The sequence below is a fragment of the Seriola lalandi genome, unplaced genomic scaffold (assembly GCF_002814215.2).
Source record: "Seriola lalandi dorsalis isolate HSWRI2012SDOR001 ecotype SW California unplaced genomic scaffold, Sedor1 jcf7180002054408, whole genome shotgun sequence".
In the NCBI taxonomy this organism is placed as follows: domain Eukaryota; kingdom Metazoa; phylum Chordata; class Actinopteri; order Carangiformes; family Carangidae; genus Seriola; species Seriola lalandi.
Genome location: NW_019524961.1, coordinates 805,503 through 830,331, shown reverse-complemented (window position 1 = coordinate 830,331; position 24,829 = coordinate 805,503). Strand labels below are relative to the sequence as shown.

Genomic DNA, 24,829 nt, shown 5'->3' with positions numbered 1-24,829 from the left:
ACACAGACACCCAAAGCTACAATTACAAACTATAAATCAACAATAGGTTTCTTTACTCCTTTACAAATTTCAGTTCATTGGTAAGTTTTTCTGTCAGGGCTGCTTCCTGGGCATGCCCAGGGGGGGAAGTTACACTCAACTCAATAACACTTATCAGGGTCAGATTGGGGACAGAGAGAGAGAGCTAGAGAGAGGGGTCATGCAGGGGAGGGGGTGGAGAGGACGTGGCCAGGCAGAGACAGAGGATAGACGACACAGACGGAGGGAGACCGGAGGGGGCGGTGAGTGATGAATAGAGACAGGCCAACAGAGAACACAAAGAATACTAAAGAACAATTTATGTTCTGCTCTTTATCTGTGCAATAACACGCTGATTACTAGGGTAACCTTGTTGTGGACCACTGCCTTACCAATGACCAACTCATTAACATTTTGAGGAAGTAAGGTAAATAAACAGAAGTCTGCACACAAAATAAATAGAATGCACTTGTGAACATGCTGACTGTTGAAACTGAATGTTCACTTTTGTCAAAGTGTGAATCCATTGCTGAATCAAAGAACATAAATTGAGTTTGTTCAAACTCCTCACCCTTTTTGCTGGAGCGCTCCCATTTACTTGGGAGGGTGACAGGCCGGTAGTGCTGGCAGGAGGGGGAGCAGGAGGAGGTGGTGTAGGAGCTTTAGCAGAGGGGGTTGATGAAGATGATGGGGCTGGTCTGTTGACACTCGGACTCTTCTCCCTCTCTTTTTCCCTGCCATGTGAAGGACTCTGGCTCTGACCACCTGGCCCATCACCTGTAGCCCCCGCACGGTTTCCACGAGCACTGCCTCCTCCTCGCCCTGTATGCCTCACAGTAGCCCTGAAGGCTGGTCGGCACACATAATTCTCCAGGATCTTAGGTGGCTTCTTCATGCGTTTTGCTTGAAGGCCAATCTTAAGTTTGACATTGCCCTCTGACAGGCTGCTCTCTTTGATGGAGAAATGGGACTGGTCACCGCTGGCACCTCCTGGACCACCTGCACTCGCCCCTCCGGTACCAGCTGAGACAGTGACAGCTCCCTCCTTCTCCCTGTCTCTCTTCTTTTCCTCCTCATCTTCTTTCTTTCCACCTCCTCCCTCCTTCTCTCGCTCCCCTGTGGGGGCACCTGAGAGAAGGGGGGGAGGAGTTGCAGTTCCCCCCTGAATTTTCTGATCCATCAAAACCTTCGGGGGTGTGTAAGTTTACTAGGGAGGTGAAGATGTGGATACCAGGTAGGTTTTTTTGTCAGGGGGATGGGATTGGGGTGAAGGGGGAAAAGGGGGAGGGGGATAACGGCGAGGGTGAAGCTCTCCTTGTTTTGAGGTGGCTTCTGTCCCTTCCTCGGCTGTCCAGCCCTCTTTCTCCGTCCTTCAACTGTAGGAGTAAAGACAGGTAAAGCAAGGAGAGAGAAGGAGAGGGAGGAGGGGGCAGACAAAAAAGAATTCCACATTAGTCACTGCAACACAGAACATCAATGAGACACTTAAAGTTTTAAACAGTGCCCTACAAATGAGAAGTATAAAAAGTCTTATAACGGGTGATGGCGCAAAGCAGATGGAGGGCAACAGTTTTTATCATCTGTTTGGTTAGAGGTTGTCCTTCATCCTGTCTGGGTGACTTTTTATGGTGTATCCGTCCTCACAGATTACAACAATCTGTGACCTATTTACACAGCCAAGGATTTTCTACCTGAGAAATGTAACCTTAGGCTCAAGGACTCTACGTTGTCAACCTGAGAACTACGAAGCCCACAACATCCAAAGTCAATCGTTAATCCCACAGTGCTGCCACATCCCCTGAGGTGTGACAAGATAAGATACCAAATGAGCAATCCCTTAAATTCCCTCATTAGCTGCAGTGAAAACGTGCCCATGATAGTGGTATACTGCTCTTACGCTACGCTAGCGCAGCAGCAGCACAGAGCAGCATGTTTCTTAATTGTGCTCCTTAGAGGACAGCCCAATTCAATGAAGTTGTCTACAGCTCCCCGTGGCCACTGAGTGATTTAATGTGGATTCGCCCCCAAGCAGGTGCTTTCTCTGGGTGAAGTCATTTGGAGGCAACTCAGAACTGTGACCTCAGCACATTGGGCCCTCTGGGACTAGACAGAGGATACAGCCGCCTTTCCCAGCCTTCGCCAGGAGCAAATGAGAGTGAGTGATAGAGCGTCAATGTGCCGGCGGTTTCTCTGCGCCCTACATTAGTGGAGAGCACTAAAGGAACCACTTAATGGAGCCTCAAGAAAGTCATACACGTCGTCATCAGTAAAGCATCACAGCAAAATAAAATAAAAAGTAATCGACCCTACACAGAGTCTTAGACCATGTTTGTTTTGGGTTGTGACTGTGGAAAACAGTAGTAGAGATTTTTTTTTTGTTGAACCACACAGCAAATGCAGCCAAATTTTTTGGAGTCTGGCCTGTACTTCCCCCACGCCCTCTTTCTGTGTTTACTTCAATTACTCACTCCATTTCGCCTCAAAACTGCACTCCCCCTCACTACACATACCACTCTCAAATCACACCTCCCTCTTTTCTTTAACACTCCATCAATCTCTGGTTTCTTTCACCGTTTTCTTTAAGCTTTTCCATCCTCTTCCTCCTGTTTCGCAAACTTGGAAAGCAGTAGTACCAGCACACAAACTAAACATTGTCACTGTGTTCCTACTTTAATCAAAAACACATTTAAACCACCGCCAGCCCTGAACTCTGTTCCCTGTATCCTTCTTGCGCACAGCGACAAATGCTCCCCTCATTCTTTTATACTAAGCGCTTGCAGTGATACTAGCTGCTTCCGCTGCCTGACAGCAGCAATGCCAAAAATAAAGCCACTGTAGTACCAAACTCTGTGAGAGGCTACCGACACAAGTGTGGAGAAAAGCCTCCCGGAGAGTCAAAACATTCCTCTCACCTCTAACAGGCCAAGTCAGGTCATTTACTGGCACTTGTTCTCCTGTAAATGATCCGATACAAGGCTGAAGCCATTTCTAATGTGTTACTGATAAGCCTTAACACCAAAACATGTCATTTTCACATTTAGCATCAAGGTACTTTTTTTATTTACAAAGCAGTTAAGACGATACTATAGTCATTCCTTCTTCTACAGTCATACTGCAAAACAAGAGAACAACACCACCTCTGGTTTTGAAGACATATATTAGTCATGCCTGTCTGTTGTTTGCTTTTACTTTCAGAACAAATACCGGGAGTTAAGTAAAAAGAAGTGCATATAAAACAAGAACAAACATCATAAATTAAAACAAATAATCAATAATCAATATCAGGCAAAGAACCTGAAGAATGGCAGCCAGGCAGGAACGTAGTAAACAACTTCCCGCGCCCCCTCCCATTTCTTTCCCCCCCTTACTCCCTCCCTCCTTTCACTCCCTCCTCACTTTTGCACACGTTGTTCATAACTGCTGATTTCCCTTTGGCCATAGCAATAGTATCCAACCCACCCACCCCCACATCATTCACATGAGGGCTGGCGTCTGCCCTCAGAGCTCGGTGTCATTTCCAGGGCTTTTACGCCATTGGTATTAATACAGAGCCATGCTCGGGGGAAAGCAGCCAAATTCCTTTACTACAACCATTAGTTTGTATCGCCTAACAGCGGAAGTAGTTAAACATAATTGTAACAGACTATGCGTTTAAAAGAAAAAGGCGGCTATAATGTTTAAACCTCGAAGATAAACGAGCTGGAGCATAGGCTTCAATAAAGCGGTCCGGAATGACAGGTGTCAGTCAGACGAGCTCCATGCAAACATCCTCAGTCGGTGTTATAAACCGGCTAAAAATACGGTGCACAAAATTTGTGCGTAGAATTTAACTTAATCACACTTTCCCACATGCTATGCAAAAAACGTGGTTGACCAGCGGAGGGCTGAGCAACCCAAATAACGTTATCTGCTTTCGGTTTCCTGTACAGTCAACACTGCCCCTCAAGGGAATAACTCATAAGCCTGCGAACGTATCGCCCTTAATTTTCACTGCAAGTACTCATATTAACTCAGCCAATTCACTACTGTTCAGTCATACTCATAGTTACTGAGAGGAAATCCAGCCTCGGAGACACGGCTCTTGACAGCCATTAGGTTGACACTGCATGCAGCCGAGAAACAATTTTGCAAACATCTACTCGTGCGTCAACATTAAACCATTCAAATCTGCTGAGGAGACGAACAAAACACCAGTAGTAAGTAGTCTGATTCGGTGAATCTACACTGTTATATCAGCACCGACAATAAGTATCAAAATGTATCATATTATATTCACTCACCTCTGTAATTGTCCAGAAACGGTGTTCACATTATTTGGCAGTGTCCTCCCTTCGTGTGTATCAACGTGGTGGCCACATATTTTATCTTCCAAGTGCTGCATTGCCAAAACCAAAACATGAAAAATGTCACAATGGGCTCAATCATTGTTGTTTTTAAGATAAAAATCTATGGCATGTAGTATGAGCTCAAGAACACTGAAATTTGTATTTGTGTCTCTTGTATCCAAGCTACAATTGCATAACAAATGTTTGTGCTGTTTTCAGATGTGGCAAATAGGTTATAACGAGGTAATTATATTGACCGCAGCCACAAATCTCAATCACAAATCAATGCACAGCTCTTGACCACGTTCAAAACCCTCCAAAACACAAAGTTGCGATGGTGTAAGCTGAGTGCCAGCATGAAAATCATCCCACCCCAAAAATGTATTTTCATAATATTCAAAATAATAACAAATAAGGTAGGGAAGTAATTGGCATGGCGTGGCCTCTTTGCGCTTAATATAACCCATGTATTGTGAGAGGTTTGTGTTTATTTTGTAACAAGCTAGTAGCTACCATCCGTCCAATAATAGCCCGTGCTACATTTTGTATCAATGGCACTGGCAGCGGCTAACTAGCCATCTATCAGCAGCCTGTTTGAGGACGATTTAGGCAAATTCGGCCGTGCACAGCTTTAACAGGTACTGTGTGTAGGCTGCAAATGAGTAGTAAACGCCTACAGCGTTCATACAATTTGTGTAAACCGAGTGAATATGACACAACCCTTGACAAGTGATGCACATAATCTTACATCTCCGTCACATTCTCGTAGGCACTCGTGTTACTACATCTCAGCTACGACGGCTAACGATGCACTAGCAAGTCAGCTAAACCAGAAAAATCTCCCAACGCTGACTCAAAGACAAACGCACAATTAAATCGACTGAAATACAGACACAAAAATGTGGCGAATTATATTCCAGTGTTATAAAATAACAGATGCAGCGCCGTGTAGGTTATTAAAAAAAACACTAACTGTCAACAAAATGGCGGCTGCGTTGAATCAACAGAGACCCGAAATGGATCTCCCTCTATTTCTTCTTCCTCGGTGCTATAATCCTTTTTCCTTACAGCAACTGGTATCCGTAATATCTCCAGAGATGCTCCGAAATCCACTCAGACACGCCGTTAGCTGGGCCTGGATGTGTCAGCACGGGCCTCTCTCGTTAGTCGGGCCTCCATGTCTGCTCAGCCCGTATCGCTACTGTGTCAGTACAACACGGGCATTCTCGGTCCCAGAGAGGGAGGGGAGGGAGGAGGACGGACCGAGGAGGGCGGAGGGGAGAGGAGAGGAGAGAGGAGGAGAGGAGACTGAGGAGGGGGGGGAGCAAATGTCGGTCGTACGCGGTTCCTGCGGTCCGTAGTCGTTGACAAAAATGTCTGTGTTTCATTATTACATTATTTTCGGTAGCCGTTGAAGGCTGTGTCGGGTTGGTTGAGGGTGTGTTTTGCTGGTATGCAACAGTCAACTGTCAAACTGGCGGTGTCCGGCTACAGAGACTGTCAACATAACGTTACAGTATATAAACAGTACGGGCAGGAGAAGGCAACGGGAGCGCTTTAGCCTATAAATAAATCATTCTGCTCCATAAGGATGTTGTTCTTCTGTTGTGTTAGAGCTGAAACGATTAGCCCCTCAAATCAAGCAAGTCATTAACATTAAAGGATATGTTCATTTATTTTTTTAAATCTGTCTAAAAACACTTGTCAGTTGCACATGTGAACATTGCAACAGTTTTTGCTGGCTGGACTCATTCCTCCTTTTCATACTTGTCCTGGAGAGATCTTTTCCTAATGGTCTTTCAGTGGAAGTGATAGGGGACAAAATCTTCGGTCCTTGTTTTGTGCAGGACATATTCCAAAGTTTGTCCAAGTACAATATAAAGCTCTTGCAGTCAGACACGGATCAAGTTGTACCCCAAAGTCTTTTCGCAATAAAATTCCCTCAATTAGTAAAATATCTTTGGGTTTTTCGGACAAAGGATGTCAATTTGGGCTTTAGAAAATGCTAATTGGCAATTCTCTGTATTTTCTGTCTATCTACAAACAAAAAAAATGAAAAAAGTTCAATAAACTAATTGACAGTAATAAAAAAAAATGATCAGCTTCAAAGTTACTCATATTATTATTATTTAGTAATTTATATGTTATTAGTTATTACTGCTTTCTTAGTGCCTTAGTTTTTATTACTTTATTTGTTTGGTTTTCACTGGTTTATATTGTCTGTACTGAATCAGCTACTAGATGCCTCAGTTTCCTTCAGGAAACATCAGTGGTGGATAGTACTCCACTATATTTATCTGACAGCCAAAGTTACTTCGCAGATTTTTCAGGAGATCCTTTGCCCCACTGCCATCAGGCTATATAACACCTAACATCAACCAAAGGAAGTGGACTAATCAAATTATTATTGTTTATTATTTATTATTAACTATTATTATTATTATTAATGAGCTATTGGACGCATGAATTTCCCCTAGGGGATAAATAAAGTATCTATCTATCTATCTATCTATCTATCTATCTATCTATCTATCTATCCCTTATTAGGATTAGGCTATATTCTATCTACCCTGTTCTACATATGCTGCCATATCCAAGTTAACCTTTCTATCCTAAGGAGGTAAACTATTGTCATCTATTAAGCAGCTACAAAAGACCTGACCACAAAATGCAAAAGGCACACATAAAAGACTGAAATATGCACTCAGATCAGTGAAAAAATAACTGCCAACTGTCTATTAAACAGATTGGTTGGTAGACAAATAAAAAGTCTGCAATATGGCTATGAATATACAGCATCTGCTTCTGAATCGTTTATGATTAGGGAGATGATGGAAGGTGCAGAGGGTGAGGGTCACAGGGTTAGGCTTTAATAACAGATTTATGTATGGAGGAGCTAAATGCTGAATCTGATTGGGTGGAAAAAGGTCAACAAAATACTGAATTAAGAAACTGTCTTACCAAGAGCATTAATGCAAAATGTTACTTCATAACTCTGTGAATTCCCATCAGTTTGACTACCACTGGCAGCTCAGTGGTGATTAGTTCATGAGATCGAAGTCAGTCATTCAGAAAACAACCTAGGAGAGCAGAGTAGCGAGAAGGGCACATCGCCTCCACATCTTGTCAGCAGATTGCTGCGTCCTTTTGTGTACAGTGTATCTCAAAACTGGTGAAGGTGTTGGTGGAGAAAATATAAGGGTCCTTAGCAGAGACGCATGAATCAAGCGAGAGTTCAAGCTGCAGCTTTTGACCATGATCTAGTCATGTATTTTATTAAAGCAGTCGGTGTGGAGGGAAAAGTTTGAGGTGAGCAGCGTGTCTCTTGAAAACAGTAGAGGAGGTAGAGCTGTTTGCCCCGTTTTTCAGATCGCCTGCCTCTCTTGTTGCTCTGTCCTGATGGAGCGGTCTTCTGGGGGCTCTGATGTGGGCGAGAGGCTGTTGTCAACACCGTCAAGGCTTTTGCGGCACACTGGGCAGGTATCATGCTGTGACAGGAGAGAAAACGTATTCATCTGTAGGCAAAAAGTCAGCGACGCAACTGCATTTAGGGTAGGGGGCAACCTGAGAGAGCATTAGTACATCATTGAGTAACAAAAAAGGTTTCCGTGTTGTCTTCACAGCCCTTGAGTCAGAATGTGAGACACACTGTAAAAACCTTGATGACAAATCCAACAGACCTTCAAACCCCCTCAACCAACTGACCACAGCCACCTCTCGTCCTTACCAGCTCAAGCCAAGGCACTATACAATGACTGTGGAAGTAATGGAGGCAGGGTAGTTTCCTGACGGATTCCCCTAATGAATACTCCTCCCTACAAACTGGACACTCCAGTCTGCTGTCTGGGAGAGAAAAATAAGAAAAAACAGAAACAGAAAGTAAGATTCATTACACCACAAATGTGCAAGGCAGGTCCATAAGCCACTGCTGTGTAACACAGTGATGCTTTTGTAATGTCGTCATTTCTTGTTGCCCCAGTTTATTCATGTCTGAATAAAGATTTAGCAGCAATGCGTTTACTTCAGATTTTATAAATGATAAATCATGTTTGTCTGTTTTTTTTTTACAATAAAAAGTCATTCTAATGTAGGAATAAAACTATATGGGGTCACAAGACTGTGAGTGGTAGCTTTCTTATATACTTGGCCAACTTAGCTTGCTTTGTCTTTTAGCAGCATTTTATTAATCAGGAGCAACAACTTCATGTAATGTGTAAGCTGCTATTTCTTAGGCCAGGCCAGAAAACATCTATGAATGACATACTCATAACTACAGTGTTCATGGGAATATGGGAGGGGGGAAAGAAGGATAAGAGGATTGAAGGAAAGATGGGGAAAATAAATTACAGGAGGAGGAAATGCAAGATAGGAAGAGGAAGGGATAGATAGGAAGGAAAGATAGGTGAATGAAAGGGAAGGTGAGAGGAGGAGGGAAGATAGAAGGAGGAGGGAAGATAGAAGGAGGAAGAGAGCAGTAAGATGCCAACGGAGGGAGGGAAATATCACTACAGGGAATGAATGATCAAAGGAGGGAAGAAGATCTAGGAAAGATAGAAGAATGAAAGGAAAGATGAGAGGAGGGAAGGAAAGATAGGAAAGAAAGATAAGAGTGGGATTGGAAAGATAGATTGAGGAATGATATAAGAATGAAGGAAAATGGGAAGAATGAAGCAGAGATAAGAGCGAAGGAAAGGAAAGGAAAGGAAAGGAAAGGAAAGGAAAGGAAAGGAAAGGAAAGGAAAGGAAAGGAAAGGAAAGATAGGAGAAGGACGGAACATATACCTTACTGTAAAGGAGCAACGTTTCAATATAAAAGTTTTTCTAACCAGTCTCCTAATATCAGCTGTATTGGACTGATCATGTGATTCAGTGCACAGTATGGCATGCTGGGATTCCCACCTGTCTGTTCCTGAGAGATGAAAACTGTTGGCAGGGATGAGATCATGTCCTTTTCTGCAGGGGGTGGACCTGAGCTCTCCAACTGTCCCAACAACTAGGTCAGTGGGTGAAAAAAATAAATAGTGTGGATGTATAGGTGGAGAAGGACAGAGAGACAACAGAGAAAAAGATTCTAATGGATAAAAGCATGAAAACTAAACAGCTGATAACTTTATTATATCAGATTTGGGGGGTGTAGATAAAGAAAGATGTGGGTGTCAGGGTATGTATGAGAAGATGGAAGAAAACCACATCACAGCTTATAATGTGGCCACAGTTCTTCAGAAGCACCACTCAGACATCACTGACCTCTGTGATAACAGCATCCAGACCTCCCTGACCCCATGCATAGTCTCCTGGGTTTGAGTACAACTGTAGCATGCTGGATCTGAGGGACAAACACAAAGACAGCGGGAGAGAGAGAGAGGGCGGGTGTCACACAAAGTTACATGAAAACAAAAGTAAATGATGTGAATTAAAAAGTGTTTACAATGCAGCTGGTGCAACACCAGGGTTTCCACTGTTGGCAAACAGGCCGGCCAAGAATTGCTGCACGATCCTTGAAAAGGGCAAAAACAGACAGCAGACATGTCTGCCTTAGTGTGCTTTCATAACACAGACTTCATGGTGTATTTAACAGTTTCAACTCATGCCTTGACTCTATGAGTTTATTTGGAGCTGGTAAATCAACTGATGCATGCAACTGATCTCTTTAGTCAAAACGACAACAGACACACGGCATATTAGTTAGTGTTAGTTGTTAGTGTTAGTGAGCATGTATGTAGCAACTGAAGAAGGTTTTTATGACTGCACCTTTAGGGTTTATGTCAAATGATTACAGAGGTCTTTCATGAATATAATGCAACAACTACAAAACCATATAATTATTAGGTAATGAAATTACTCAAATAACAGGGTGAAAATCTCTTCAAGTAAAAAATATTCGACTTTTTCTTTACATACAGTACACTGAGCCCCATTGGTCATCTTTGCATTTGTAATACAGCTGAAGCCCCTGTACCCCAGACTACACAGTCATAAAAGTAATAAACTTTCACTTATATTTTCAGTACTGTGTTGTGTTGTGATGTGATAGTGTACTGTTGCTAAAAGGTTACACCCATTGCTTCAGCTGGAATCACTTTTTATGAGACATGCAAGAGTAATATCATTTGTGAGTCCTGAATAGCATGCCGCACTAGTCTTTATACTGAATGTTGTCAAATAAACTCAATAAAGTTTAATCATGAGAGAAAGTTTTTGGCCCCTTAATCATTTATGATCTGATGATATGACACATCCGCTCTGGTGATCACATGGACTAAACACTGGACCTCAAAACTACGTGACTGCTCCTCGGTATTTTATCATCATTTTAAAAACATTAATGTCACTATTTTATAGTTTTAGCTATAAAGATCCATCCTTCTTTCTTATTCTGGTGTTTTGTTCCCCGTCCAACAACAACAATATACATTATATTAATAATAAACTCCCTATTTTAAGCATATTAACAATGTCACCCAAAGTATTTTCAGCTTATGTAAATCTCCTTCATTTTAATTTTTTATCATTTATTCAATTTTCATCTTATCATCCAGTGATAATATTACTACAACTCATAAATAAAAAATTAGGTACTTAAAGAGAATCTAAGTTATTCCTTATCCTCTTGTCCTCTTCCCTTTTACTTACATATTTTTCCCAGTGTAGGTAGGTACCAGTAAGATTTTTGATTGATATCCAGCATGTATTTTACAAATACATTAATTTGCAGTCTGTAATCTCAAGCGTTAATCACCTGTTGAAGCAAACCACTCCCATGTAATGATGTGTATACATCTTAAAAAGGGGTTTCAACCTTGTAGAAACGAATAAGCCTATAGGTACTATGAAAATAATTTAGTTGTTTCTGTTCACAGCAAAATTATAAATGGATTTCTGTGCAGAAATACAGATGTTTATGTATGTATATGTGTAGATGAATGAAGAGAAATATCTAAAAGACTGGCATACTGAAGGATTTGTATGCGTTCAGCACACATTGTTGATGTTTCTGTGTACCATGTCCACACACCCTTCCACAGCAGGCCTTTGTTCAGGCCTGGATGACCACTCTTGTTCAGGCGGGGAAGATGATTCTGGTTCCCCGGCCTCAACAGAACCCGATGACACCGGAGGAGACAGGCTCTGACCTGCAGATACCTGCTCGCTGTCGTCTGAGTGGGACTCTGAGGAGGGTGGATGCGACAGCAGAGCAGAGCGTTCCATAAACAGCAGCTGCCATAACTTGGAGAGAGACCAGAGAAGCAATGTGTCAAACAAATCCTTAGAGAAAGAGGAGTGTTGTTATTAAAATGCCATTCGTAAGGACATACTTCTGAGAACAACGAGTTTGAGTCCTCACTCGCTGCTGATGTGCTGTTCTGCAATAGACTGGAGAGCAAAGTAAAAATCAGTTTTATATCAGTGGAGTGAAATGAAAAACACTGCTTTTACTGGCCTGACATTGATACCTGTCAAATATAAAGCTTGTATTTTCAAAACTTTTACTTTTCAGACTTGCCTTTTCAGTGATCATCATCGTGCATTTTAATCCTCAGGTACAGGCTTTAAAACATTTGTCTAAACCAGAGAGGTAAATTTCTCAACTTACAGTAAAAAGAACAGTCAATATAAACGCCCAAACTGAGCTGTACCTGGAGTCTTCTGCAACCTCCTCAATGAAGCCAGAGTCACATCTGGGGCAGACGAAATCCTTCAAGACAAAAAATATATACACACTACATTGCCAAAGGTATGTGGACACTCAAGCTTCTCATCTCATTCTAAAACTATGGCTGTTAATCTGCTGCTGTAACCACCTCCATTCTTGTAGCAAGGCTTTGGACAAGAATTTGGGACCTGGCTGTCGAGCTCTGCATTCATTCAGCCACAAGAGCAGTGGGTGATACGGCCTGGCTGACAGCCGGTGTTCCAGTTCGGGGGGGCGGGGTCGGGCATGCAAAGAAGGTACCCAGCAAGAATCAAACCAAACAAATGGCAGTTACTGTATATGGTTTGCATCTTAACCACTTGGTAACTGTCACGTTGACATAGGGATTGGCAAAAAAAACAGGAAGCACACTATTGCCTTAACTATCCTTGCATTTGGCTGTGGCATTTCTGTTTACCTTATTGGAACTAAGGGACATTGCCCTGAGGCTCATAGATAGCTAGATAGATAGATTGTGTTATATACCCTGATGGCAGTGGGGCAAAGGATCTCCTGAAGAATCTGCAAAGTAACTTAAGCTTTCAGATAAATATAGTGGAGTACTGTCCATCACTGATGTTTCCTGTCAGCTAACAAAGTAAAGGCAAATGCCAAACATATTATCTAAAAAAAAAAAAGTGGTCAAAAGTGTGAGAGCAAAAATCTCCACATATTTTCATCTACGTGGTGCACATTAATCCTCTGTCTCTCTCTTGACATGTGTGCTATACGGTCTATCATAACAATATCAGTGTTATCTGCGCAACAAGTGCGCTCCAGCTGAGGCCACGGAGCGCTGCCTCCCGCACCTCCAGCAAAATAAATAAAGGTCAAACAGTCACGTCCTGAAATTGATCTTTACTGTGACAAAGAGAGCGGACAAAACAAACCGGGCTCCAAGTCGATAAATGCAACTATTTGCGGCTCTGAGGGCATGTGACAGTGTCTGAAGCCCTGTTACGAGCTGCTGGTGCATGTGTTGACACCCAACCAGCCCCTCTTACTTCTCTCACACGCGGCTGACAGTAGACAACTGGACACAAAGTCGCCAACACTGGTGCTTCTAAATATGGCAACGTGAATCGCCAGATTTTTCTCCCTCTCTCTCTCTCTCTCTCTCTGTCTCTAATGTAAGATCTTGGTGCATGCTGTGCGCACATAAAAAGAAAACACCACCAGGCTGACATGTGTGTCTTTCAGTGATCCTAGTAAATATCAATTTAGAGCAAATAGTAAATTATCTATCTTTGCACGTTTAAAAGAGAAAGAGCCACTAATCATCGTAATCCCTCCATCGATAGGCGCGGTGATGATTCCCAGGCCAGCACGTGTGGAATAAAAACACTCTCCAAAAGTGACTCACCGGGAGTTTAGGGTCTGTTTCACTTTTACAGCAGTGACAGAAAAACCGGTGTTGTGGTTCCTCCGCAGCCTCCGCCATCTTCACGGTCTGACGTCGGTGTGTCAGCCCATAAAAGTCTCAGACGGTTGTCCGAGGGATCAGAGCAGCCCAGGAGGGTTTGGTGCCCAGGACGTGTCAGGAAACCGGCAGCAGATGGCACATTATTATCATTTAAGAAGCAGGCAATACATTCATTACAGTTACATGTTTATAAATAAAAGGCAATTAAAAAGGCAATACTTTTAGATTGGTTCCGTGATAGACTATTTTTTAAACAAAAATATTTACCCGTTGCTTCATGATCAGACTTACTAGGTCAGTGCTGCAAATATCAAGTGGCAAAAAGAAGCAACAAGTTGTCAGGATGACATCAGGGCTGCAGTTTCCTTGAAGTATGTTGGGTGTCGCCAGAGTATTAAAAAAAAGTCTAAGGGGGATCCTCTATTCAATTTATTGACCCTGTGCCTGGATTGGGTCAGTAAACTTAGCTTAGCTTTTACAGCGCAGAAACTCGACCCGAGCTGTTTCCTAGCAACGCACTTCCAGTTAACGGCTGTATACAATGTCACGTAATAACAGTGTAAACAAACTGTGTGTGCAAATAATGTGTTGAATTTCCTTAAATTGAAAGGTTTGAGCCTATTAGAACATAAATGCACTATCAAAATACATATAAGTTCACATAATTCGTGACATTGCAAACCGTTTCCATGACAACTCGGCGACTCCATCTGCTGATGAACATGGTGTGATGGGAGCTGCTAATTAGTGGACCTTGTGGTGAGGTTGTTTTTGTCTACAGCATGTATCTTAATGTTGATCAGTAACATAAGACAAGGATAACTGTACTTGACTGTGTAAGCATGACAATTTATTTTTTTTCAAACCAAGACAGTGATCTGTAATAATCATAAGAACCACAAGCAGCACCAACAGAACAGTGACAGGTATATTTTAACTAAAACGACACATGTTCATAAACTTTACTGTATGAAATATTTTGGCAATATGATAAATAGGCATTCTCATTTGGAATAATAACAAAACAACTTGTTAGTTTTACACTTAAGCAACAAAAAGTAGCGTTGGCTAAAGTTGATCCGCTCAGTTATGGATCCAATGTTAGAATGGCAACGTTTCAGCTCCAACTCTTACATTTGTTGCGAACATGGCTCCTCCTAAACACAATGTACATCCAAGTCATTTAAAATGGGAAATATCCACGCTTGTACTATCCCACTTGGCACACAGCTTTGTCTCCTCATATAAAAAGCGCTTCCCTGCACTCACCGACACTAGGTACGACTGCGGTAAATTTAATACAGCTGCAGCATCTTATTGTTTTCACATCTTTCACCTCACATCTCATGCCATTTTTCTGCTTCTTGAATCAACACGTATGATATGTTAACTCCTGGTTTGGCAATATAGCTAACTTGTCCTGTACACATTTTGAAATTAGACAACCCCACCTCTGTCTCATGCACGTGCCCTAAAGTTCAGGTGCCCCGGGGTAATTATAAAGACTCACCCCCCTCCCCTTCATCAAATTCTAATCAACTGTGGGGAAATAAATACCAAACCATTCCTCCATCAAGCTGAAAAGGCCCTCCTCCTGCACTTCTTACCCTCCCAGCCCCTCTTGTCCCTCTCTATCGAGGTGCGGTGAAGGCCCCCTGGGCGGCGTTGGCAGCGGCCTGGCGTACGGCCTGATTGGACATGACTCCGGTGGCAAACTCAGCCTGGGCCTTTTGGAAGCTGGCGTCGGTCTGCCTGTACAGACTGTGGACCTGGAGCGGGGAGGAGCAGAGAGCACGCTGACACCCGATACATGCAGCAATTCATCATCATATCATGCTCATTGTGAGGGAGAAAATGATACGCAGAACCTGATATCGAGGCTATTCTTCAGACTGTTTGTTATCTACTGAGTGCTTCGTGGTAGCTGGACCACCTGGGCAAGGCAGGTGCGAGTATTTGCGCAGAGCAGGTAGAAAGTGCAAATACAGTTTGTCTTTCTTCTTACTTGAGAAAATGAGACCTACTAGATCATATCACACTTTTTCCTACTGTCTCACATTTACATATTGAAAGCATTTAAGTATTAATGACTTACAACTACTAGTCCTACACTTTGTACTTTACATTATTATATTGTTATACATTATATTGTTTTTCTGACTCTTTGTGTAATTTCAACATTTATTACATTCAATTTCCAGCTTTCCATTGACTTTCAAGAACTCCACAGGGACTTTGTGAGTGAGCACTAATATCCCTGTAATGATCAGTAGTATCTTGATTTTGTTTTACATCATATTCTGGTTTCAGAAATCTGGTTAAGTCAGTAAAATTAAAAATGTGACAGTACTGCTATGCTCACGTTCAAAGGGATATAACTAAACAGGTTTCTCGTGTTCCATTTAAGTGTCTTATCCCAACTATGGCCAAAACCAGGATAAGACTCAAAACCAGGATACTAACGTGGATGCAAATACTCGCAAAGACACTGCACAAGACTCACGCTTTGTCCCATTTACTTGTGCCTATGCTCCATGGAATTTTCTGTTTTTAAAAAGGTACTACTCCGAATATCCTGTTAATTAGTCCGTGCAGGGATAGTGTGACTGACACCTTGTCAAAAATTCAACCTTAATTTGAGTCACTACCTGCAAATTTTCCCTGCATGCGAACAAATTTATTCACCTTCTTCAGCATGACAACCCCCATGGCGGTTTGGGCAGTAAAGAGGATGGCATTCATCATCATGATTGCGCCGACGGGGACGCTCGTCTTCAGAGCAGCCAGGCTCACGATCCACCCGCTGAGGGAAAGAGACGGGGAGACAGAGAAATAAAATGACAGAAACAGAGAGAAGGACGGTGAGGGAAGTCAATTCACATCCTCATTTGCACCTGGAATTAAAAGGCAATCTGTGTGTGAATACGTTATCATAAATGACATTTTACACCTGATATTAATTATGCTCTCATTATCTTTGTTCTGTCAGCATTGTCAACTCAAATAAGGACAGCGTGCACTTAGTCAGGCAGAGTTAACAATGTTAGCTGGCTGATGAAAGAAAAAGTTCCACTGCCACACTGAACTTTACTTTCTGAAGAAAGTGAGTTGTACTGATGGCATTTACACTTTGCACCCTCGCTGTGTAGCCTGGAAAATCTGATTGTATCCTGATTTCAAACAGCTTTCTTCATGACAAAATGACATGTGACAGTGGGAAAAGCAGAGGTGTAATTAATAACATTAGTTTTTTCTTCCCCAGACAATGAGAGACAACCAGATACACGTTGTTTCTACATGAGTTGTGCATCAGTCTAACACAGAGATGGTTTACTTATTAGTCATACCTGAAACCCCATCCAGGGATGCCAATAGTCATGATGACGTAGACGACCACTTGGGCAAAGAAAACGAAGAAGAAGACGAAGAAGTTGAAGGAGCTGTCACTCCTAGAGAACACAAGAAAAATATTATTACTGAGCAAAATGAAGCAACAGCTCCCTCACATTCATTTACAGTACGCTTTACTAAAGCAAATACATATGATGCCTTTAAAGGCCCTGTACACCAGCACGGGTTTTTGTTTTCACTTGGTCTGGTTGAGTTGCTTGAGTTGTTTAAGTTGAGCAGGGCTGTGCTGGAAGGTACTACTGAAAAAATTATACATGTGTAAGCTGTCATTTCCTACCAACTACAAAAGTACTAACAGGAAATTGGAGCAGATGTCCACACAGTCCTTTAAAACTAAAACCCAGCATGCGAGACTGGGGAATGATAAATGAAATCTAAACACAACAGAGTTAAGTGTGTTGGGATGAAATAATTTCTCTTGTTTTAGATGAAGCAACTGTGTTTGCTCTCTGATTGTTTGCTTCCCTTTGCTTGCTCCTTATCTGGTGTTCTTAGTTCAACTTCCTTTGGTTTTTCTCTTTGACTCAGTTCCTATTAAAATGTGGGGTAGAGATAATGGCTGCTATAGGCCATTTATCAAGTGAGTTACACATATTTAACTTTTCTAAGGGCCGTGCTACAGCAGGTCTCAGATGAACATCTAAGAATGTAACATTTTTATGTTATGTTGTAGCCAAAACCACAAACTTTAAATGGAAAGTAAAGGGTAAAGTTGGAGTTTTCTGGCCCACAGACTTTTGGTACACACCTGAATGCTTTGTACACAGGCCGGTACCAGCAGACGAAGGAGCAGGGGGTGAAGAGGAGCCCCCACAAGATGGCTAGGCCCAGGCCAACACCATTAGAGGGGTCCACGCAGAACATGGCCAGGGAGGAGATCAGGTTGAAGAGCAGCGTGCAAGTGCAGACTGGACATTGATGAAGACGGATAAAAGAAGACACAATGTACGAAGGACAAAGGGAAGTGGTTAGGCAAGAGTGAAAAGCCCCGCAGTCTGAGTTGAGGGATATCTGTCTTTGTTGCTTTACTACACAACTGTGGAATGGAACAAAAAAAATCCCCCCTCCCTCATAAGAAGCCAGTTTGTCAGGAATTTGGCTGATGCAATATGACGCTATTTGTTGCTACTTCTCTTTGGCTACTGCTGGATGTAGAATTGGCTCTTTCTTTGGTCGTCCCTAGTTCCTGCCATAAGACTCGAGCTGGTTTTTAGGGCATGGCTGAGGAGCAAAAGCTACAAGAATCATCACCATTGTCTGAAGCATTTCTTAACACCCATTTCTATAACCTGTTAGCCCCAGGTGTTAATCTTGTGACGGTCTCTTGTTCTCGTTTTGATTTCGTTAATAGAATCCATATGGTATTTAATTGAAATGGAAAACAGTTTAAAACCTTTTTTTTTTTTTTAACTATTCTATACAAAGAGATTTTTATTTTATACTGTTTGAATCTGAAATCATATTACTCTGATCATAGTGAAATTTACTTTGGGTGCATAGAGGGTGACTGACCTCTCTGTTACTTCCCTTCAAGACAGATTTCTTGCTCGTTCTGTAATTTTCAAAACTGCTATAGAGGTTAATTTTAAATCATGGTAGAACCCAAACATAGCTTACTCTTGTGAGCAGGCATGTGAACTCGAAAAACAGATTCCTTTTAGTCCCCCTTTAACTTTTTTCCAGTGTTCGCACTGACGGTGTCTGGACAACAATTACTATCAGATGCTTGGTGTGGGTCAATAATAACAACTTATTTATTTGGAAACAATTTGATTTGGCTCTTGTGCAGATGTCCCGGGTGAAGATGGCTGAATCTTCTTCGAACTTTCCTAGACACTGATTTTTGGCTGGTTACTGCCACCGTCCTCAATCTAGCAGTTAAGTGTCAGAGTCTTTGTGCAAACATTCAGGCTCGTACTCCAGACAGGGCAGTGGATGGCACAGAGGTACGAGTCAGCTCTGGGTTCAATTTCTCATGATATTCTCTGAGCTCTTACTGGCTTCCACTGATAAATCTTACATGTTAACAGGTGGAGACTCTAGAGTCAGTGTAGTTTCACTCCAGTCCCATATACCACTGGATCCCCACACCACTCCACACAAACCCCTGGAGAGCTACGATACGCCATTTGTGGTGTCACATAATGACACTAATGTTATGCGGAGAATTTAGACAATAGTGCAGCAGAGTAAGAATAACAGGAACTCACACATCCAGAAGTAGTACATGATGGTGACTGTGCGCTGGAAACGCTGGCTGATCTCCACATTAATGTCCTGGTAGAAGCAGGGGCCCACAGGGCAGAATGAGGGCAGCGGGGGCCAGTTATTCTGACGTGCTGAACAAGAGAACAGTGTGGAAAAAAAATCACTTATAGTCATTACTCAAGTCCCCCAACTTAGCATTTATAAGCAGAAAATAAACATTTAATAAAACATTCTTAATACTACAATCAAGTTGTAAGGAGATATAAGTGTTTATTAGGGTATTTGTCACCAACTATAACTCATCCTGTGGATGTAAGTGGAAGCTGCTGAATAAACGCAGCTGTAAAAATAGAAAATATGTCTTAATAGAAGATGTTATGGTTGTCAACAAATACTATACATTAATAATCACCTAAAATTCAACAACATTAAGAATGTGTTATAACCCATTTATTAAATGTGTATATGTCTCTAAACGCCACCCGCCCCCAATCCCATCTCTCTCTTACAGGCTCCAGGTCCCAGGCTGTGTGACTCCAGCTCCCTCTCTCTTCTCTCCAGCTCCCGGGCTTTCTTCTCCAGCTCCTCCTGCTTCCTCAGGAGCTCTGCTGTGGTTGCATTCACTGCAGTCTAATACAGTAAGACACGAGGGAAATGATGCACCAGTCATGTCAAGTTTCAAAGAGATAGGTTGCGTTTGTGTCATAAATAATGAAAAGGATTAAGGATGTAAAAGATCTGGTATCTGATGGGGAAAGATCCCCAGAGGAGAATCTGCCAAGTGTGCGAACATCAAGTGTTTTCTATGAAGTGTAGTTGCGGGACTGAATGCAGGTACAATTGATAAGTTTAGGCACAGTTTTTAGTTTGAGTTATTCAGAGGTCTACCCATAGCAGTGGGATCCATAGAAACACTATTAATAAATCGCTCATTGGAGCTGATGATCTGGGATATTTGTTTTTGAGGATTCAGCACTCAGCTACACACAGAGAAACTGAGTGGGTTGACTCATTATAATATCCACAGAAATGCTTTCCATGACACTGAATGACAGACTCTGTACCCTGTGCACATTTAACAGTGCAAGTACAATCCCATTTTTGTGCGTCCAAATGCCAGTGAAGGTGAGCCTTCGTCTAATGAGTGACAACAGTGACTACAGGCGTCTTTACAATGCAGCATGTACAGGTTACCTGGGAGTTATAGGAGCCATAGTTGCGAGGCTCTGTGGGTGTTGTCCTGCTGGGTGGGGTCTGCGCAGGCACAGATGGAGCAGAGGGAGAGGTGACTTCATATGGCGGTGGGGGCTAGAAAATATGTGGTAATAAGACATACATCAAAATTCATTTTGGCCTCATGGATCACAACCTGTAAACAAAACCCAGCCTTCATCCAGGAGCCGGGGATTGTGTCATGACAGTAGGGGCTAGAAAAATGGATGCATATATCCTTTTTCAAATCTATTGACAATATGTACATTTATTCTTGTGTCATACTCACGAACATCCAAATCAAGAATACCGCATATACATTTTCAAAAGTCAAAAAATAAACTAGAACTGCAACTAATGAACAAGGAATCCATTTATTATTTAATTACCTTTCAAATTAAACAAGAATTTCACTTTTTGATCGGCACACCTGAATATTTAAGAGATAGACCTTTTGGAGTCTCATTTAATAACATGTATAGATATTTTTGTTAATGTCCTTCCTCCGGGAGCAAAGATTTTATTCTAGCATAAGTAAATGGCTTCTGTATTTTGCCCCATATCATACACCACCATAATAAAGCACAACCCAATTCCCTACCTACAATATGTGGCTCACAATATAAATCTGTGATTAATGATTGTGATTGTCCAGAACCAGTACCAGACCAAGACGGGAGTGAGTCTGTGTTTCACATAAGGCAGTTAACCGTGGATAACTGTGGGAGTGGGCACGAGGGTTGTGCACTTACTCAGTTTCATAAAGTCGATGACTAGTTCAGTTTCAAACATGCTGAACAAGCCCAAGTTTAGTCCCTGTTGCTGCAGTATATTTGCTAATACCAACAGCTGACAGGAAGTACACGTAGACCCAAGCTGTCTCTTAGCAACAAAACTCCACTGACACAGCCCATAACTTAGACACAAGCTGTTTCCTAGCAACAAAAATCACTAAATTCTAAATCATGCAACTGAGGTGTGTAACACACACACACCAGTGTTTCTGCTTTATTGTCTCTTCTTTGTGCTTTTGTGGCAACTGGTCTTAGTTTTGTTTAACATGTATAATGAAGTATATACAGTTCAATCCAGCCCTCATACTCAAGGTTGGATAAACACACAGGCAAAGCAGGTGCAGCCTCGCAGCTGTGGACGGATTATGAGACAATGGGACCCTGGGCACAGATGTGTTAAAGACCCCCCACCGCTCCTACATAAGAGCAAGATTCAAAGAGACACAAATGACATGCTGTTTTAGCCTTTGTGTCTCTTTGTGGTCATTTTGTGTGTCGTTGTAGTTGCTTTGTATGTTTTTGTAGTTGTCTTGTTTTGTGGTGGTCCTTTTGTGGTCATTTTCTGTCTCTGAAGTGGTCTGGTGTCTCTCTGTAGTTGATCTGTGTATCTTTGTAGTCATTATTTTTGTCTTTGCAATAGTTTTGTGTCTCTTTGTAGTAAATCTGTGTCTTTGTATTTACGTTGTGTCTCTTTGAGTCATTTTATTTCTCTTTGTAGTTTGTGATGTAGTTTTGTGTATCTTGGTGGCCACTCTGGTAGCATCACCTTGAGGTCATCTTACATCACTTTATAGTCATTTTGCTACTCTTTGTAGTTGTTTGATTGAGTTTCCAACAAAAAATTTAACAGCGACTTCAAACAGAGGCTCTGGTCCATTCATGCCCGGGCCCGAGAGCTGTAGCGGCACTGAGAGCTCCATCTTTACTGTGTGTCAACTAGTTGGAAGGATTCTTTTGGAACTGTGTCAAATTTCCAGTTTATTTCTATCCCTTAAACAATAATCTCACTTTATACAACATAATCAACTTCTTATCAACATAATCACATAGACACTCTTACAGTGTGTGTTGTTCTTTATAACTATCCACAAATTGTTTTACTCATTTATTAGTTGTTACAGGAGATATCCTCCCTTAGTCTGCAGCCAGCTCTGGAAGCAAGATGATAAAAGATTAAAAGAAACTCTTGGAGTGAACATTAAACTAAAAGGCAACTTAGTCTGATTATCTGGCTTCACTTTGCAGCCTTGTGCTTACATACTGCACATTTCTAAATTAAATTGTGTTAGGTCAAATGACCCCACAGCAAACCTGGAGACAGGTACTTTAGAGCTGCAATCAGTAGTTGACAGATGAATTGATAAGGAAAACAATCATAAGTTGCATACCTAGTTATTTTAATTACCCCTCTTTCATCTCACATATGGGAGAGAAATATTGCTCACCCCAGTTGTGTTGTCAAATGGGTTGTAAAGGTCCAGTGTGGCATATCCTGTGTTGCTGCTGTGTTGAGTCACTGCAGGGTCCTGTAAAAGAAAAACGAAAAGGGTTATTTTAAGTATATAAATTAGTAATTTAGATTTGCTGGAACATTAATCCTCATTTGACAAAAGTGACTGGCTTTTATTAATGTGTTCATTGTTAATAAGAGCTACAAGTGGGCAGAGATTAGAGAGGACAGACAGGCCCAGAAACAGCCACACATGTCACATGAGCAACAACACGGCTGCTATTACACAGAGCCAACATCAATGACTTCCATCCATCAAACACACCGTGAGAGGCAGATGCTAATTTTAGATTTTATTTCATAACACCCACCTGAAAAGGATTGTGGTCGTCCACCGGCTCTGGAAAGCTTGTGTATTTTGACATGTTGATGATTGGTTGTCTGGGAAATCAGAGCTAATGTCAAGTAGCCACCACTTCCTGCTAAAGTTAGGGAAGAAATAAGCAGCCGTCTTCTATCAGATAAAATGCTGCGTTTTCCTATTTTCCAAAACGAAAGGACGGGCGGCGTTTCGGTTTATCCACTGAACTAGCTTCTCGCCCCTCCTCCGGTCACCATGTCTCTGAAGTAACAGCTGAAATAACAGGTGAACACGACGTAACGTTACAGACAGGTTAATGGTTGTATCCCCTGGAGGTTCTTCCGTATCAGTCCTGGCTCTCAGGGTCTGGTTTGCAGATATGTTATGTCGCAGGAGATCAAAACAGATCGGTAATTTTTCTCCCGCAGGAAAACAACGGAGGCTCAGGAAGTAACCACCAGCCGAGGTCATGTGACTGCTGCTGCGGCAGAGAAACACGTGGAACAAACGGGGGCGTGGCCACGTGTTTGTTTTATTTTATTTTATTTTATTTTATTTTATTTTATTTTATTTTATTTTATTTTATTTTATTTTATTTACGTGCAAACAATTAGCCCCACAAATGTCATTTTCCCAGTGAAGTCACTGGTGAATACACAAATTAACGAATGAGTTCCTCTTTTCATTGAGTAGGCCTACACCATTGTGGTTAATCCAAGTCAACAGCATTATTCCTTACAGTTTTTCCTTTTAAACCTTCACTGGACACAAATGAGATGTAAGATCAGGGTAGTTATCTTTGAAGCTTTGAGGTAAAATTAGATATAGTCCTTGCAGCAGAGCCTGCAATTCAATTTCTTAAATGGCCTTAATTAGAATTTGTTTAGAAATCCTCTAACCCAATCATTTGCTGAATTAAAAATTATTATTTCCAATATGTATCTTGAATTTGATTCATTTAGTGCTAAAAATTGTGCAGATTGTCACAGGTAATGGCGCTTTGGAAAATGATTTGACTGCTTTAAACGTACAATGAACACTTGATTTTAAGTTGTGTATATATCTTACCCAGTAATTTCATTAACTAAAATATTCTATCCCTAAATCCCAATTTGGGATTTTAACTGCAAAGTCTATTAAGAGAAGTAAAATGAGCAGCATCGTCATGGTTTTTCTGTAGGTTAAAGACAGCGCCTGTTTGATCTCAGTCTATCTCTGGCTCTGTGTTTATGTAACTGCTGGTTAAAGGTTTCCTGTGGAGCTTGAGCCCTCTGGTGATACTATGGAGCTGTTTTTCTTCAAGTGGGTCCATCTTTTCTTTATTTAGCGCAGGTGCATGAGGATGCACATGCATGTGCAGGCTGGTGACGTGATACGCTGCTCTGCCAATGGTGTCACCCTATTCCACTGATATGTGGGTGGCCGTGACACCTCATGACATGCTGCAAAGGCAGGAAGGAAGACCACAAGCTAAACATGTATGTAAACAATGCTGGATTTAAAATACCTTAAAAATCTGCTTTGCAAATGATGTATGAAGAAGAAAAAGTGCTGAACATATTTGTTAGACATGAAGGATACACACAGTGTGTTTTGGTGAGTTACACTGAATGTAAACATAACATGAAAACTCCTCAGATCCTCTTTAATTGTCGTGTTATGCTGTTTTGAATGGATTCGTTCATCTTCTTCCAGCAGATGTCACTCTTGTACCTTGAAGGAATCATTTTTCCCACTTTTCTGGTCTCACTTAGATGTGATTCTCAGGACAGATGTGGGATTTAAACCACAGGCAACTGTGTCAGCTCGAGTAAAGCAAAACAAACATTTATCTTAAAAAAAAAAGTTCACTACTTTATTTGACAACTGAGTCATTGGTCCAAGAATGGTATTTTCATTGTTGCTTTATCCAAAAGTATAATAAGATGTGAGTT

General features: G+C 41.7%; 3 protein-coding genes across 6 annotated transcripts in view; all 3 read right to left on the bottom strand.

Moving 5' to 3' along the window:
- ash1l (ash1 (absent, small, or homeotic)-like (Drosophila)) overlaps positions 1-5,571 on the bottom strand; it is a 29,619-nt gene extending 24,048 nt beyond the window's left edge. For 2 of the 3 annotated variants that reach the window (XM_023409903.2, XM_087175022.1), the window contains exons 1-3: positions 5,412-5,571; positions 4,299-4,393; positions 590-1,394 (exon numbers count right to left, since the gene is read on the bottom strand). In XM_023409903.2, coding sequence (XP_023265671.1) covers positions 590-1,198 — 609 coding nt within the window. In that variant the 5' untranslated portion in view covers positions 1,199-1,394; positions 4,299-4,393; positions 5,412-5,571. Of the gene's footprint in view, positions 1-589; positions 1,395-4,298; positions 4,394-5,316 lie in introns of all 3 variants that reach the window. The other variant, XM_023409902.2, reaches the window with a different exon arrangement.
- A 2,013-nt stretch (positions 5,572-7,584) lies between these two features.
- Positions 7,585-13,748, bottom strand: rnf115b (ring finger protein 115b). 2 transcript variants are annotated; one of them, XM_023409929.2, is made up of 9 exons: positions 13,400-13,745; positions 11,981-12,039; positions 11,660-11,717; positions 11,359-11,570; positions 9,772-9,840; positions 9,591-9,669; positions 9,243-9,336; positions 8,071-8,186; positions 7,585-7,831 (listed from the first exon to the last, which is right to left on the bottom strand). In XM_023409929.2, the coding sequence occupies exons 1-9, from the start codon at positions 13,475-13,477 to the stop codon at positions 7,709-7,711; spliced, it is 888 nt and encodes a 295-aa protein (XP_023265697.1). In that variant the 5' UTR covers positions 13,478-13,745; the 3' UTR covers positions 7,585-7,708. The 2 variants fall into 2 exon arrangements, with proteins under 2 accessions (XP_023265697.1, XP_023265698.1); XM_023409930.2 differs by lacking the exon at positions 9,772-9,840 and having other exon boundaries at positions 13,400-13,748.
- Positions 13,749-14,287: 539 nt separating this feature from the next.
- Positions 14,288-23,368, bottom strand: scamp3 (secretory carrier membrane protein 3). Its single transcript, XM_023409911.2, has 9 exons — positions 22,906-23,368; positions 22,530-22,610; positions 20,273-20,386; positions 19,588-19,708; positions 19,081-19,209; positions 17,619-17,778; positions 16,807-16,908; positions 16,145-16,262; positions 14,288-15,228 (listed from the first exon to the last, which is right to left on the bottom strand). The coding sequence occupies exons 1-9, from the start codon at positions 22,957-22,959 to the stop codon at positions 15,091-15,093; spliced, it is 1,017 nt and encodes a 338-aa protein (XP_023265679.1). The 5' UTR covers positions 22,960-23,368; the 3' UTR covers positions 14,288-15,090.
- Positions 23,369-24,829: the final 1,461 nt, after the last annotated feature.

Coding starts and splice junctions, on each gene's coding strand:
- rnf115b (XM_023409929.2), bottom strand. CDS start 13,477: ATGGCGGAGGCTGCGGAGGAACCACAACACCGGTTTTTCTGTCACTGC. Junction 12,040..13,399: donor AAACAGACCCTAAACTCCCG/GTGAGTCACTTT, acceptor TTTGTCTTGAAG/GATTTCGTCTGCCCCAGATG. Junction 9,670..9,771: donor GGTGTTGCACCAGCTGCATT/GTAAACACTTTT, acceptor TTTGTCCCTCAG/ATCCAGCATGCTACAGTTGT.
- scamp3 (XM_023409911.2), bottom strand. CDS start 22,959: ATGTCAAAATACACAAGCTTTCCAGAGCCGGTGGACGACCACAATCCT. Junction 19,709..20,272: donor ATGGCTCCTATAACTCCCAG/GTAACCTGTACA, acceptor TTACTGTATTAG/ACTGCAGTGAATGCAACCAC. Junction 19,210..19,587: donor CAGCCTGGGACCTGGAGCCT/GTAAGAGAGAGA, acceptor TCTCTTGTTCAG/CACGTCAGAATAACTGGCCC.